The 16,798-nt window shown below is 35.8% G+C and overlaps 1 protein-coding gene across 1 annotated transcript in view; it reads right to left on the bottom strand.

The window, feature by feature from the left end:
• Positions 1-16,798, bottom strand: part of RAPH1 (Ras association (RalGDS/AF-6) and pleckstrin homology domains 1) — a 73,500-nt gene that overhangs the window by 24,273 nt on the left and 32,429 nt on the right. The window contains exons 2-4 of the mRNA XM_070956804.1: positions 13,027-13,146; positions 11,798-11,903; positions 10,338-10,858 (exon numbers count right to left, since the gene is read on the bottom strand). Coding sequence (XP_070812905.1) covers positions 10,338-10,858; positions 11,798-11,903; positions 13,027-13,146 — 747 coding nt within the window. The remainder of the gene's footprint in view (positions 1-10,337; positions 10,859-11,797; positions 11,904-13,026; positions 13,147-16,798) is intronic.

Raw genomic sequence — 16,798 nt, 5'->3', positions numbered from 1 at the left:
TTTCCTCACAAAGCCAGATGACTGTTTCTATGTATCCCGGAAACTAATGTTAGAGCAAACTATCTGAGGGACTGTTTCTTCTTGCTGGTCACATCTACCTGACCAATCAGAGTGGGGAGGCAGGGAATGTTGTGGGTCCCATCCCTGAGGGAGATACACCTAGTGGGACCCAGAAGAAGGGCCTTCTCCGTGGTGGCTCCCTCCCTCTGGAACATCATTTCTCCAGAGATTAGAATGGCCCCCATTCTAGCACTCTTCCGGAAGGCGCTGAAAACCTGGTTCTTCCAGCGGGCCTGGGGAACCCAGAGCGGAATGGAGCCCATTAAATGGCTCGTGTGATCTGTCGTCGTCGTGGCAGGGGGTGGCAGGTGATTTTGTTATATTGTACTATATTAATTTGATTCTTTTTGTTAGTTTTTATTGTTTTAAATGTGATTTTATATTCTGTAAGCCACCTTGAGTTGCCATGGGCGAATAGGCGGCAATATAAATTAATTAATTAATTAATTAATTAATTAATTAATTAAATTGCTGCAGAGATCGTGTTCTTCCTAGATGTTGGTAGAAAGGGGCAGTGGCCAAACAAGAGATGCTAAAGCAGACACTTGAGAGATATGGCCAGAAACGAAGACTGAGGTAGAATTTTTGAAATTTTCAGATGTTCTTTTTGACTTTTAGGTAAATTATCTACTTGGAGACAAAGATTCCAAATAACATGGCCAGACTCATAGTTCTGTTTGGCAGTATAGTGAGCATAGCAACATTGAAAGGAAGAGCAGAAAGTGCAGAAAGACAGAAATCAGGGATCTTCCTTGTGTATTATTGCATATTACCAGTGGTGGGATTCAGCCAGTTCGCACCACTTCGAGAGAACCAGTTGTTAACTTTCTGAGCAGTTTGGGAAACTGGTTATTGGAAGAAATCATTAGGGCAGAGAACCAGTTTTAAATTACTTGAATCCCACCACTGCATATTACTCTATTTCATATTACTTACTCTTTAAAATATTTGCTTTCAATATTTTTGTTACTACCATTTTAAACCTACATTTTGCTTTTTCTTAGGTAATATATTAGGAAATGAACTAAGTAAAACCATTGTGTTAAATGACTAGATTTAGCTGCAAAATTTCGCAAACCAAAGCAACTGAAGGCAAGCAAATATTTTAAGGGGAAATGATTAAAAACTTCAATAAAAAGCAAAGTAACAAAGTTCTATAACCATTATCATGTTCTTCTAGAAATGTTGTTTAAAAGCATACTTAGGTAATTTATTATGCTTTTGCCTGTGCTTACTTTAAGATATTAATTTTGTAAAAAAAAAAACCCTTCATCTTTTAATGTTTTGGGTGATATTTAGTGGTTAAGACACCAGGCTAGAAAATTGTATGTATGTATGTATGTATGTATGTATGTATGTATGTATGTATGTATGTATGTATGTATACACTGCCCTATATATAGCATTGAAACACAGGTGATATGTGCTAAATGTCATTTTAATAATTGAAAATAAAATTTTAAAAGGGAAAAATGATTTAAGTACTTTAATATGCAGCTAGCTACATCTGTAGTATACTTAGTTACAGATACACAATACATAAGGGTACTATTGCTACTAACACTATCACTACCACATAAATATTATTTTAAAACATTAACCTACCCAATTTTAGATAACAAAAAAGTCAGATAATTTTCTAGTCAGGAGATGGCAGTAATGTGCCTTGGATAATTAGTCAGCCTTGACACAATTGCTTAACCTAATCCTACACTGCAAAACATTCACAAGCCTCAGAATGAACAACCTATACTTGTTTCATATTGTGACAAAGTCAGCTGCAACTTTTCGAGATCAGAATAGAGCACCTATTTCTGAACTAGATCTTATTTTCACTGAAACTGAAAGGACCTCCCTGTCAAAACTACTATTTGAAACATGTAAAGTTAAAGGGGTGCTAACCCCTTAACTCTTAGGAATTGTGTCTAAACTATTTTCTTAGTAGCATTACAAAAGTAGCTTGTGCAGCTAAAAAAACCCTTCCCAGCTATCCCCCATGCAAAAATAAGCCAGGTCTGCGCACACTTAATTTTGTGATTGGCCCTGGGAACTAGGTGCTGTCTTACCTTGAGGGATCAATAAAGAGGGGATTTTCTTGGCCACGCTACAGAATTCTTTTGCTATGGCTTTCTTCCAGGATGTGTTTTTGATTCTCTGGTTGATTTTACAAGCCAAGCAACGCGTGGCCACATACTACTGGCCAGAAATGCTGTTTGGGCTGAAAATGGCAATGCTACTAAATTACAATCCAACACACGTCTTAAAAGACTGCCAGTTTTTACCATTTTATGAACTTGCCAAGCAAGATTTCCATATTTTATAATTTAATGCTTTTGGGATGAACTGTACTGGAGAGATTCAACCTTCATTTATACAGATTATGGATTTTAATTCAGGTACTGTTAATTTTATTCAACCCAGCAGTTTAAGTGATTCAAAAGGGTGAGAAGAGCAAATGTTACTGTACTGCTAAACCAATTAAGAATTTGTAGCAGAAGTGGGCAGCACAGAGCTACATACCCCTACACAGCCTCTGACCACAATTGACAACAAAATACAAGAATACACTAATGGGTGAGAAATAGGCAAAGCGGTATGAAATAAATAACTTTATTACTTTTTTTTAAAAAAAATGGAAGAAAAACAATGTTGTATCACCTATCAAACCAGGAGCATGGAAGGTAACCGGAAAATCCTTGTATTGTGTGCTCTTAAACTACCATGAATTCATCCTTCTGTCCCTCAACAGTATTAACGCAGGCCCAGCCACCAAGGAATTGCCCACCCTGCTTTACAAATTTACTTGCTTTCTCCCATAAAAACCTGCCTAAAATTTGAGAGACTCTTCTCTGAGCTTCCTCATCTATGAGACCATATTTTTCAGAATCTATTTTAGTTCCAGAGCACCTGCATTTAAATATTTAGCTTTATATACCAGGAAAAATAAACACTGTATCTACACTGGTCTTTTAAATCAATTTTCTGGTTTACATTTTATCAACTTTTCAAATTTAATTACAGTGCCCACTGCCGACAATGGATTTGGGTTTTTGTTTCTATTAATTTTTTAACTCATTGCTTTGATTCTTTTAATGTTTATTTCATTACTTCACAAAGAGTTCTGAGAAAGGAAGTAGAACTTGCCCTCTTCTGAGTTATCACTTTAATAAATGCACCCTGTAATAGTGATGACACATATTTTAAAATAAGGGCTGAATCAGTTATACTGAGATTGCTAGAAAGATTGGGAAACTGCTGACTTGTTTTCTACAGAACATGCTTTGCTAAGAAATGCTATGACTCAAAATTTATGACTTAATGGAAAATAGTATGTCGGTATATTAAAAAAAAAAACCTAGCCTTTTTCTTCAGTTTCCCAATATTGCATGTAAGTCAGACAGTGATATGTTAAATATGTGACCAAAAAACCTTATGAGTGAGTTTCCTTGGATATTATTTAAAAACAAAAACAAATACTGGAATAAAGTCAAAAGCTGAACAAAAAGTGAAAAATTATACAGCTGTATTATCTTGATTATTTGTAATTACAATCAAAGCTTTTAAAATGTTTGTTTATAACTGATTGAATAAATAGTATATAAAATATAAACACTAAAGAGCTTGTTATCTATAAAGCTTCACCAATAAATACGAAATTTTTAAGATTTATGATTTCCTATAGGTTGAACTCTTTGCTCCAGAGAGACTGTTTTTAATGAAGGTGGCTTAAAAAACTATTGACAATATGTACTCATTGGGTATCTTATTAGAGAGTCTGCAAATTAGGCTTCGAAAATGTCAGAAATGCTCTCAAGCAGCATATCTGGGACATTGACCTTCTGACCAATTTAAGGTTAAGTTCTAGGCCTATAGTTTGGGAGATTCTTCCAAAAGGATTTGTGCCAGCCTACTTATCATCCATTACAATATGGTACAGACCAGGGTGGATTTGATTTAAATCGAGTTGATTTAAATCACAATTTAAATCATGATTTAAATCACTAGTAAAAAGGCTTGATTTAAATCAACTTGATTTAAATCATAAATTTTAAAGAGCAACTGTCATCTCTGCTACTCCTTTGACCCACTGTTGAGTCACCGATAGTCCCAGTGTTGCAGAATATACAGCCTCATGCTACATAACTAAGCTCCATTTCATGCTGAATAAACTAAATTCTTTGTGTATCTTAAATAGAAAACTATCTTACAATAGATTTTTTACCCCAAAAGTTTTTTATTAAAATAAATTTGATAAAAATAAAAAAAATCCAATTTAAATAAAAAAAATCTGATTTTTTTTTATTTTTTTTTTAAAAAAATCATTGATTTTTATCCACCCTGGTACAGAAATTTCATAGGGCATTTACCTTAGCCAAGCCAAAGGCAATGTGCTTACCAATCCTCCTTGGATACTATAAGGATATCTCTGCATGACAGCGCATAGGCCCCTGTAAAAATGGCTCAATAGCATTTCTGAGCCATCTCCATCTTTGACGTTCCCTTTTCAAGGACTCTCATCTATCCATCTAGACAGGGGTGGGTTCTAAATTTTTTTACTATGGTTCTGTGGGCGTGACTTATTTTGTGGGCGTGGCTTGATGGTCATGTGACAATTATTTAGGATTTAGCAGAGGTACTGGTCTACCAGGTTTTTAACTGCTTGCAGAGCTATACCGGACTACCCATTTATTTTTGCAGGCACTGATCTACTCATGTATTTTTGCAGGCACGGGTCTACCCATTTATTTTTGCAGGCACTGGTCTACTCATTTATTTTCTTTTAACACTGATCAGCTGTAGGGTGGCCCTTTGAAGTCCCGCGGCAAGAGTTTAAACAGTTTTTTTCCCTCTAGCCATCAGCTGGGACTCAGGAGGCAGCAATAGATTGGGGGTGGCAATAACCGGTTTGGTGATGTTATATCGTCACTGCTACCAGTTTGGCAGAACCGGTTGAACCGGGAGGAACCCACCACTGCTTCTAGAAGAGGGGTGTCAAACTGGTGGCCCGCAAGCTTGATGTGTCACGTGCAGGCCATGCCCGCCCAGGCTCCGCAAATGGGGAAAACGTTGTGAAACATCAAGTGATTGCGATGTAACACGGCGAGTTTTACACCCGTGATCTACAGGAATTACCAGGTATTTCTTCTATTCACCTTACTTGTAGGTAAAGTAAATTATTCCATTTGCTTGAATTTTATTTTCCTTTATTTTATTCTGCTACTTTACTACCTTTTTATGTTATATATTTTACACTTTACACTTTATTATATATCTTATATTTACACCACTGACATACAAACACACATACATACAGGTAGTCAACTTACAACCATTCTTTTAATGACTGTTCAAAGTTACAATGAAACTGAAAAATGTGACTTACAACCAGTTCTTGCATTTACAACTGTCGCAGCATACATTTACGATGGCTGCAGCACCCCAGAGTCATATGATCACCATTTATAACTTTGCCAGCTAACTTCCAATAAGCAAAGGCAAAGGGGAAGCTGGATTCATTTAATGACCTTGTGATTCACTTAACAACTGCAGTGATTTGCTTAACAATTGTGGCAAAAAAGGTTGTAAAATGTTAAATCATTAACAACCAACTTCCTTAGCATAGGAAATTCAAGTCCCAATTGAGGATTACCAAGGACTACCCTGTACAAGATGTCACTTGCTGTTTTTTTGGTGGTAGCAAGTAAAAGAGTCTCAAGGTTTTTAAAATTACCTTAATTTTTATGAGCTCTAAATTATAGATATTAAGCAATAAGGCATTTAGAAAAAATAGGCAAATAATATGATTTTGGAAAGATGTATTGAAAAGTACATGTAAATTTGTGTCAGGCCTCCAGCTAAAATATTTTACAGGAGTCAAAAGAGAGACCTTTCTTCGCTTTTTGTTAAAACTTAGAAATCCTGTTCATTGCATATGCAGATGTTTCTGCTGATTAGATGTCTTCATGACATCTTTTGGTGTGGGTTCACCCCTATTATTTATATGCATTCCTTAAATGTTTCCCATTGCTAGTATGTTTTTTATCTTATGCTTAACTAAAGCTTTAATTTGTATTTCTAATAAAAATGAAAATTGAATCTGATTTCAAAAATAAATCCACAAACAAACAAACACTGTAATTTCAGATCCGATGTCAGCAAAAGTCCATTATGGTTACCAGAGATAACAACATACTGATTTTAGCTTTGATGAAATAAATCAGCTTTACTTCCTCTTACTTCTAACAATCTTAATCTTTGGTCCATTAATAAAATGTAACACAACTTGAATTCTTTTAATTTTTTCTTTATCCATTCTCCTGAGATTTTTCAAAAATTTAGCAACCCCCTTGTAAATCCAATATAAAACAATTATCCAGGTCACTCTCTTGGTTTATTGTTTGTATATCCCTTTTAATTATTAAGACATCAGCTGGTTTCCTTTATTATTTTTATTTTATTTATTATTTATTAAATTTTTATACCGCCCTTCTCCCAAAGGACTCAGGGCGGTGTACAGCCAAGATAAAAAAACCAACAATATAAAAGTTAAAAACAATTTAAAATTATTAAATAGTTTGACCAACAATCTAAAATAAAATAACCCATTAAAATAATATTTTAGGCCAGCCCTGCTTGATGGAATAATAGTGTTTTAAGAGCACGGCGAAAGGTACGAAGGTCGGGAATCCGACGAATCTCCGGGGGCCGCTCGTTCCAGAGGGCAGGTGCCCCACAGAGAAGGCTCTCCCCCTGGGGGTCGCCAGCGACACTGTCTAACCGACGGCACCCTGGGGAGATCCTCTCTGTGGGAGCATACTAGTCGATGGGAGGCTATCGGAGGCAGAAGGCTGTTTTGTAAGTACCCAGGTCCTATGCCATGGAGCACTTTAAAGGTGGCGACCAACACCTTGAATCGCACCCGGAAGACCACCGGGAGCCAGTGCAGCTCACGCAAAATAGTGTTACATGGGAGCATCGAGTCGCCCCCATAATCACCTGCGCGGCCGCATTCTGGACCAGCTGGAGCCTCCAGGTGCTCTTCAAGGGGAGCCCCATGTAGAGAGCATTACAATAGTCCAGACGGGAGGTGATGAGGGCGTGAGTGACTGTGTGCAAGGCGTCCCGGTCCAGAAAGGGACGCAACTGGTGGATCAGGCGAACCTGATGTCATTCTTGCCATTCATTTGTGAATTCACTTTCAACTACGTTTCTTGTCACACAGAACTTGGTCCTCTTCCATAACATCTTTTAGATAGTCTCCCCAAAGAGAAAATATCTCTTTTGACACTATTAACGTTTGAGTCCATCATTCAGAATATCCTTTAATATGTCCAATGTTAAGACTATTTTGTTTCATTCTATAATTGTAAATTGAATTTATCATTTTCTTTCTTTTGCCAACTGTACAGATACAGCTCACTAGTGGAGGTGGCTGATGGGGTAAGAAGACCTCATTGTTCTCCTGTATATCTCTTCACTCTCTGAGTTTCAGTTTTAGTAGAGTTTTAAATAATATTTTAATCTGTATCGTTTTAATCTTTTAATATTTTCAAACTTCAAAAGGCAGGGGGAGACCCTTTAATTATGTGTGATGTCATGATACACAGATGAATGGGGTAGAGCTTTTGTATTGTGATGGCCTGATATTTTTGCCATTTTCCCTCTCCCCCAATGCCACTCTTAACGCTTACAAACTAGGGATATACATAGACCTTCAAAGGACATAGTGTAGTTCTCAGAAACTCTTCAAACATTTTTATAGAATTTGGGTCAGACTGTATTGCTATAACAATCGTTTCTCTCCTGTACACCAACTTATCTAATAGTCTTTGATCTGCTACCATATTTAGCTGCCATTTGCCTATCTAGCAGACACAACCTATTTAAACCACACAAGCAGAGGTGCACTAAGTATGGCTGCATCCTTGTCTTCTTCAGCCAACTGCTTGGGTAACTACACTTAATCCTCCAGCATCTCCCTTCTTTACATATCTCTCCCTACTTGTTCATTTGACAAATTCTGATTTCTACTACTACCGCTTGGCTACTACATATTGAGGAAAGAATGCTTCTCATTGCTAGGCTGCATTCCTACTGATTTTCCTTTCCTCCTTAATTATTTATTTTGTTTTACTGATAATACTGCCTTGTTCCCAGATCCTTTACAATTCAAAAACAACTAACATAATGGAAAATATACATTACATTTCTGACCCTCTCATATTATTATTTAGGACTATGTTTAATAACATAGAAAAGAAAGAAAAAGAAACTATGAATCCCTCATTACCATATTTTAAAGTAAAAGAGCAAATTCTGATCAGGAACTAACAACATTAAATAGTAATGTAGGAGTAAAATCACAGGCTTAAAACACAGTAGGCAATGTTCATCAGTGTAAATGGATTGCCACTCAGAATATTCTTAATCCTTTCCTTCTTCCTGAGTTTCATTTGTCATTCTGACATTTATGTTGCTCACAATGCTGTAGGCCAAAATAATATTAATAAACATATTCTTAACATTAATACAAATATGAATTGCATATAAGGAAAATTTTCTCCTTTATTTCTAAACAAACAAAATTACTGCAAATGGAGATTCATTTTTTAAAAAAAATAAATGAACATATAAATCTTACAATTCTCACACCTTCTAGCCTAGCCAATTCTAGCCTAGATTTTGGGACAAAGGAAATTTAGTAATTTAGAAATGATAGATTTTGTACACATTACAAAATAAACAAGGATCTGGAATGACTTTATCTTCCTAACAAATGAGATCAGATGAATCTAAATCACAGTGTAATCACTGAGCGCTATGGAGTATTGATAGCACATAAAGATAGAGGGGAGAATAATGAATTAGGGCTGTTGGTTAATTGAAGTTTCTTTGATTCCCCACCACAATATTTTTTCAGATTCCCCCAAAATGTGGAACAGGAAATGGAGAAAGTGGGGGATGGAGGATTGCACATTCATTTATTACATCTATATGTCATTATTCAAATTCAAATTCACAGTAGCTTACTAAGAAAAATTAAAACAAAATAAAACATCCGTACAAACAATAAAACATGCATTATCCAACTCATTCATCATGTAAACTGGAAAAAGTCATGTCTGTGGGTTCAGCTCACAGTGCAGTGATTAGGATTAGGCCTGCAATCACTTTTTATAGAACCTATTCATTTTCAAATTCCAGGCTCTTTTTACTTGTCTCTTATTAAGGCTTCCACATTTTTTATCTCCTTTACCTCAGACAATATCTCTTTCTCCATTACTTGTTCTATTTCTTTCCATACCTCAGTTTTCCTCTTTGCAGTCACAATCCAGTTTACCTATCTGTCACCTCCCCAACATGGCTTCCAGGGTGGATAAAAATCAATGGTTTTTTTTAAAAAAATAAAAAAAAAATCAGATTTTTTTTATTTAAATCGGATTTTTTTGATTTTTATTGAATTTATTTTAATAAGAAACTTTTGGGGTAAAAATCTATCGTAAGATAGTTTTCTATTTAAGATACATAAATAATTTAGTTTATTTAGCATGAAATGGAGCTTAGTTATGTAGCATGAGGCTGTATATTCTGCAACACTGGGACTATCGGTGAGTCAACAGTAGGTCAAAGGAGTAGCAGAGATGACAGTTGCTCTTTAAAAATTATGATTTAAATCAAGTTGATTTAAATCAAGCCTTTTTACTAGTGATTTAAATCATGATTTAAATTGTGATTTAAATCAACTCAATTTTCAAAAGAATTCATACAAAGTTATGAAGTCAACTAGACTAATATCCATCTGGTCTTTTTCTTTGCAGTTTTGGTCAATGGAAAGGTCTGTGCCATAAGAACAACTTAGCCAACATCAGAACACTGTGCAATGTAGATTGCATTAGTTAATAACAAATTGTGGTTTGTTTTTTTTTGTTTCAGATAATACCACAGAGCATCCATAACATGAAAATGGATGCTTATACTGTATATCTTGGGGAAGCCCATATTTAAATCCTTAGCTGTGCAAACAAACAAGCAGTGTTATTAAAAAGTTATTGTTTAAGATTAAATATCACTTTGCTCTTGTATCTAAGCACTTATTATCATAATCATTAATGAAATTTGTTATGGATGTCCTCTCCAGAACACTCCTATGCAGCAACCGATAAGAGGAAAACAGGAAAATAGTTAAAAGCTGTCTCTTTATTTTATAAAGGGCCCAGAATGAACCAATGAATTATATTTTGAAGCTTAATTGCTATGAACAATCAACCATAGTTTACCTCACTGATGGGCTGCCCGTGGGAAGTCAACTCCAACTCTTGAGGTCTTGTCATCTTGTCAATGTCCAGGGAGTCCATACTGGATGCTGCAGATGTGATACTAGATCGGGAGGAATTACTGATAGATCGGACTTCAGCATCACTCACAGTACCAGCTGATGCAGTCCTCCTATGTTGAATAGCAACTACAGGTTTGCTATCTTCAATTATAGATTGCTGAGCTGCTTCATCCATACTCAGAGACGCTTTCTCTAACTGTGCAGTAATGTCATCCAAAGAGAAGACAGCATGTGAAGGCTTTGTTACTTGACTAGATGAAGATAATCCTTTCATGCTACCGTGCTTGGAAGGAAGTCGGCTACCACTTGATGGTTTCTGGGTCATTTTCCCTTCTATGGGAAAACATTTCATTGATGCACTGTTGGCAGACTGTGACCCAATGCTACTGAGCTCCTGCTCTATGGAACAAAGATCTGCCATAAGAGCATCAAGATCTACAGTCTCACCTTGGTTCAAGGCTTCTGCAGTGAATGACAAGAACATAAACAATATTCCAATTCCAATTATCAGGTTCCACTATATCAAAGATATTTTAGTTTAATGTTAGATTTACTTGATTAGTTGGACCATGCAAAGCCATCAAAAAGAGGTTCTTTGGATTTCCCCCACTCAAATTAAAACAATTATCTCTTCTTCTAGATTCATGGATCAGGTTCAGAACTTGTTCACAAGTGTCTCTGCAGGCATCTGTATGCACAGCCACTTTGTTTTGCTGGGGAAAAAAAGATGAAGTAGCTGTGCATTCACATGCAGGCAGAAATAGCAGCAGTTTGGGAAGAAATGTGACTGCCTTAACAATGTTATTGATCAATTTATGGAAATTATTGTCAGGCTTTCTCTTTTTACTGCATGGGCTGTTTTTGCACATACTGTTAAGAAAAAAAAAATATTTTAACCATGGTCTGATAAACAAGTTAATGCTATTTTTGTAGATGAGCGAAGAAATAATGAATTCCTCATGTCCTAATTTGTTTTCTCCATATCTTCCACTTCCCAGAGAAAATGGGCAGAGAACAAATTAATTAAATATTCTGGATTAAAATATAAATCAAGCCATATTTAGAACAAGTCAAAATTCACATGCTAATAAACAATACTTATGGAGAATATTTTACTGACAAGAATAAACAATAAATTTCTTTATGGGCTGCATTCATATGTATCATGCTGGGCCAAAACCAAATCAATCCCATTGGTTTAGCATTATGTGTAAGTCAAACTACTAATTTATCTGATGTGTTTAAATTATTTCTGCTCCAGGAGAACTTTATTTAGAAAAATAATATGTACTGTATACTTATAGACAAAATAATAAGATTTCAATAGGATTTTTTATTTGTTTTGTACTCAAATATATAACTTTATTTTCCCCCCCAGTTGAAATAATTTATCAATCTTACCATTCAGGTTGTACATGGAAAAGCGATAAGAGAAGTTGGCAATATTAGCATCCTGGCGAAGAGGGGATCTTTTAACTGGTTCCATAGGTTTGTCTGTATCCAAACTCTAAATAAATAAATTTGAGAAAAATAATCAAGAACCATATCATATATAAATGAACATAAATACTTACACCTCAACAGGTATTTTTTCTTAGAAAAAATTGTGCGTACAAAATGTTTAATGGCTACCAATAATTAATCTATGTCAAAATAAAATATTTTTATGGACCTTCATATAGGCAAGGAAAAATGTATTCAGTTATCTATGATATAGGGCCATAGTTACTACTGATTTAGTATCAGGGACAGTGGTGGGTTTCTACCCGTTCGCCCCAGTTCGGGCGAGCCAGTAGCAGCGATGGTGAGCTGAGAGCGAACTGGTTTGCTCCGACCATCAACTGGGCCCTCCTGCCCACCCCTGTGCTATACCTACCTACATTTGTTCGTTTTTAGCCCAGCTGATAGGCGCTGCAGAACGGATTGCCGTGCCTCAGCTGTTCTGAAATGCAATGCACTTGCGCAGAGGGAACCGGTTGTAACACTGGTTGAAACCCACCACTGATCAGGGACTGTCTTGGTCAAGCAAAGTTGGTGGTAACCCTTAGCACTGAAATGAGCACTGGAGCCAAGGCGGGGGTCCACAGACAGGGTAAGAGGAAGAGGAGGGAGTGAAAAGTGGGTTAAATGGCTAGGCCAGACACTACCCTAATGGTTGGAAGTGTATTCATTGGGAAAAAGGGAAATAGGGAATTTGTTGTCCACCTCCTCTTCTGGCCGTCTTCTGCCTTGTTGACTAGTGATAGGGGATTATTGGAGACTCAGAAATTATATAATAAGCCAGAAATCCAAACACTGACATAATATTAAGCATTCCAAAGGGCTAGGGGTTTTTTTTAGCCTGGTGAGCTGCTTCCAATGATAGGAAGAACAACATAAGAGCAATTAAATATTCTGTGTAAAAATACTGCTTGTAAATTATAATCTCTCTTGCTGATATAACCTATATTATCAAGAGCATTGGCTATCAATGAATTGGCTAGTGGATTACAGCAGTCACATTGGCTGAAACTAAGGAAATTTTTACTATACACACACTCTGAGGATGCAAGTTATAGAAAGCTGTTATAGCAAGAAAGAGTGATCTCTTTTACTGTTTGCAGCTCATAGAATTATAAACAATCTTTAACCTGTGTGAGTTTATCCAACTCTCCAAGCCAAGCCCCAAACATCTTATCCAGATCCTGATCTTCTTTATCACTATCTTCTTCTGCACCATGATCAAGTTCTTCATCTGAGAGCTGCTCCATCTAAAAGAGAAAATGATTTTTAGAAATGTAAAAGCTTTAGTTGTTATCTCCCATATCATTTGTTCCCACCAATGTTAGCAAGAGTGGATAATAGTGAAGTTGAAATATGAAGGTCCCAGGATACGTGTCCCAGGAAAATGTTGCAGGATCCAATTTGGGTCGGTCCATCGAGAGTGAAATTTCACTGAGTTATAATATCTTAGTAGTTGTTCTATCCATCCCTGGTCTTTGCTCCTGACAAACTGCCCATTCAATGAGCCAATAGGTCTAGCTGGCATATATTTCAGTTTTGTCATAGCAGCAAGCCAAAACTATCATTGCTCTTTTCTTTGTAATCCTATCTGGCATAGTTGCATGCTCTCTACTCTTTAGGGAACTACCATTCTGTTTCCCATTCTTCCATAATCTCTTTTTCTTCTCTGAATGCTTAAAGCATGTTTCATCTTTAAGGGACTAAAAACTTTCCAAATTCCAATGGTGCAGAATATCTTTCCTGAAAGGTCAAAAAGGACCAAGAAGAGTGCACGTTCCCGTCCATTTCCCAACAAAGGTTATCCAACTACAGCAATCAATGGTGACTCAATCCCATACCCAGCTCAGAAACCAGATTGTAAGGGATCTGGATAATCCACTTCCTCTAAGATAGTTTTTAGGTGAATCGCTATGTTAGTCCAAATCTTCTTTTGTGATGGTTGGGACACCAGAACCAATTCCTACTTTCCTGTAGTGATGTTCTCTCCAATACAACTTTTCAGATGCATGCAACAATTAACACAAAGGTTTGCAATTTATTCTCGTTAATGCTAAATATCTTTTTTTTTTACCCATATAAACTGCTATTTTATTAAAAAGTAGCCTCCTCATCTAGCAAAATGCCCTTGTGCTTTATTGTTTCCTTGTTATTCTCTGACTGTCCTGGCTAATTTATCTGCTTAACTAAAGTCAATATTCATGAAACAGGAACTTAGTGAGTAATCCTACTTTCCTACACTATACAAAATGAGTTAGAACAATGTTCGGGTACAGAGTTCACTTACCATCAACTTTTAAAACCTCATGTAAAAGGTAAACTAGTTTTGATTTCTATAGATATTTAAATAAATACCTATTGCTTTTTAAAGATTAAACTAGCTTGGATTTTTTTCCCCATTCAGAGAAATATTTCTTACTGCATGTGTTTAGTATTAAAGAGAATGTGAAACTGGAATCTAAACTATCAGCGGAACATTGCTACTCACTGTCAAGCAAATAATCTTGATATAATATAAGCTTGAAAACTTTTATGTCATTTTAGTTTGGAAGAAAGAGGAAGACATTGGCAAAAAAAATGTATTGTATTTTCCAACATGGCACTGGAACATCTGATGCTGGTCTTAATAAATCTAAATAATGGAGATTTTAAGCTTAGAAATATTTTGTCATTAAAACAGTAAGATTTTTTTTACATTATTCTTTTTGCTTAGAAAATACCTTTATAAGCATATTTTGAAAAATTCTGAAGGGCTAATACTAATGCAACTGTGTTGTAACAGCATTCAGTGTTTAAATGACACCCCCACACCTCCCATCATTGATAATGCTCTCCTGTCCTACTGCCACCCACTGCCATTGTCAGACTGGTGGAACATGGCCCGCCAGCTGTAAAATGTCCAGGTGGGTCTGCACTAGACCAAACTGGGAGCAGTAGATAGCAATTTTGTATTCTGAATGTCAACATTTCTGGATAGTAGAAATAATTTTCCCAGTGTTGCTCTATAGCTGTAGAACTCCCTTTCTATGTTACTATGAACTGACCCTATAGGAGAGAATTTCAAATATACACCAAATACTCACCAATGTTAGTCTGCTGTTTTTTAATTATATGCAATAACATGGATTCTTTCTCTGTGATTTGTCAGAAGTTTTCTAATTTAACATCTTCTTTAACATCTTAATGATTTAACATCTTCTTTTACATATATTTCATCTCATTGTTATACACTGTTGTCATGAGCTTTGCCTTAAAATCCAGCATGTAAACATGCTGAATTGTAAAGATTCAAAATTGTTTTAAGGTGTTCATGTTATTCATAAAAACATAAAATATAAATTTGCAAGCAAACATTAATCATATGTTAGATCTGGACAACTATGAATATATAATATCCATAATTATGTAGTTTTTCTAAGACAAAGTAGGCATGGAATGTGTCTGATTATTACACCATATCATTTTTGGATGTATTGAAAACAACCTAACTGGTTATTTTCTAACAAAACCAAATGCCCAATTTGACAGAATAGCCGACATATTTTTGCCAACTCCTTTTAAAAATTATTTTAATTATAGAATTAAAAAGAAAAACGAAGTGTGGTACAGATAAAATAAATCAATACAAACAGATAATACAGAGAACCAAATAAAATTAAGCCTTTATGAAAACATTTAGATATGTCTATAATATATCCTTACACATCAGTGCTTCTTTCAAATCCAAAATGTTGTTCTAGATTTCTTAGCCACAGATTCCAAGTGTCTGTTATAATAATATGCTGGATTTTATTTTATATTATTTTAATTGTTTGCCTTAAAATTTGTCTTGACTTCTGGCAACCGGTCTGGACAAGTTCATGCAGTTTTCTTGGCAACATTTTCAGAAGTAGATTGCCACTGCCTTCTTCCTAGGTCTGAAAGTAAGGGAGTGGCCAAAAATGACCCAGATGGCTTTGTGCCTAAGGCAGGACTAGAAGCCATGGTCTTCCTGTTACCAGTCTTAATCACCAAACCAAACTGGCATTTGGTAATCACCAAATCTGCTGGCATTAATACATAAGAATTGATGCTTTTTCAAGGACAACATCCCCCTATACATTAATAAAAAAGAAAGCCACAAGAGCTGCTCCTTACAGAAATATGTCAACAGTAGTATTTCCGATGCAGAACAAAAAATTCTCAGGCAAGATATGTATTTAAGGAAGCACTTCACTTTGTTTCAAGTAGAAGACAGATATATTATCTTGTCAGGACCTTATGATTATTGTCTTAAGGAATACATGTTTAAAACCAAATGAATAGTTTTTCCTCAATAATTTATGTTGGGTTAATGAAAGGGAAGAATGGAAAGCACTCAAAATGCAGGCAATAACCACATTAACAATGACAAAGCAGCTTAATATAACTTGTCGAAGATGTCACTGTCCTAGATTTCTTCAACAGAAAGATATGTAAATAAAATCTTTCGTTTGGCATGTAGGCAGATTTAAAATCTGAAGAAGACATGCATATTGCCAATACTGACTGCTCAAAAACTAATAATATCTGCCCATTTCCATAATCTGTTTCTCTAAAGGTCAGAGGATTTACAATTATATTTATCCAGGGGAAAGCATAAATTTAATTTTCGTCACAGATTATGAAAGCTTTTAGCAGGCCTAAACGTTTATTTATTTATTTCCCCCCAAATCGTACGAAATTGGATCTTATACTAAGAAGAGCCACCAGCTGCCTTGAAATTGAGGGTGGGGGACGGGGGAGAGCAGAGACCCTATTCTCCTCATCCCATCACTTTACTCAGGCCTCTAAAAACTTCACCAAGCAGCCAACCTAACATGGATATTATGTAAAGGAAAAAGAAACAAACTCCAGTCTCATTGATTATAAGAAAACTGAGGC

Source organism: Pituophis catenifer, unplaced genomic scaffold (genome assembly GCF_029215685.1).
Source record: "Pituophis catenifer annectens isolate HBS135680 unplaced genomic scaffold, rPitCat1.0.hap2 SCAF_1, whole genome shotgun sequence".
In the NCBI taxonomy this organism is placed as follows: Eukaryota; Metazoa; Chordata; class Lepidosauria; order Squamata; family Colubridae; genus Pituophis; species Pituophis catenifer.
This window is presented reverse-complemented; position numbering and strand designations above follow the sequence as displayed.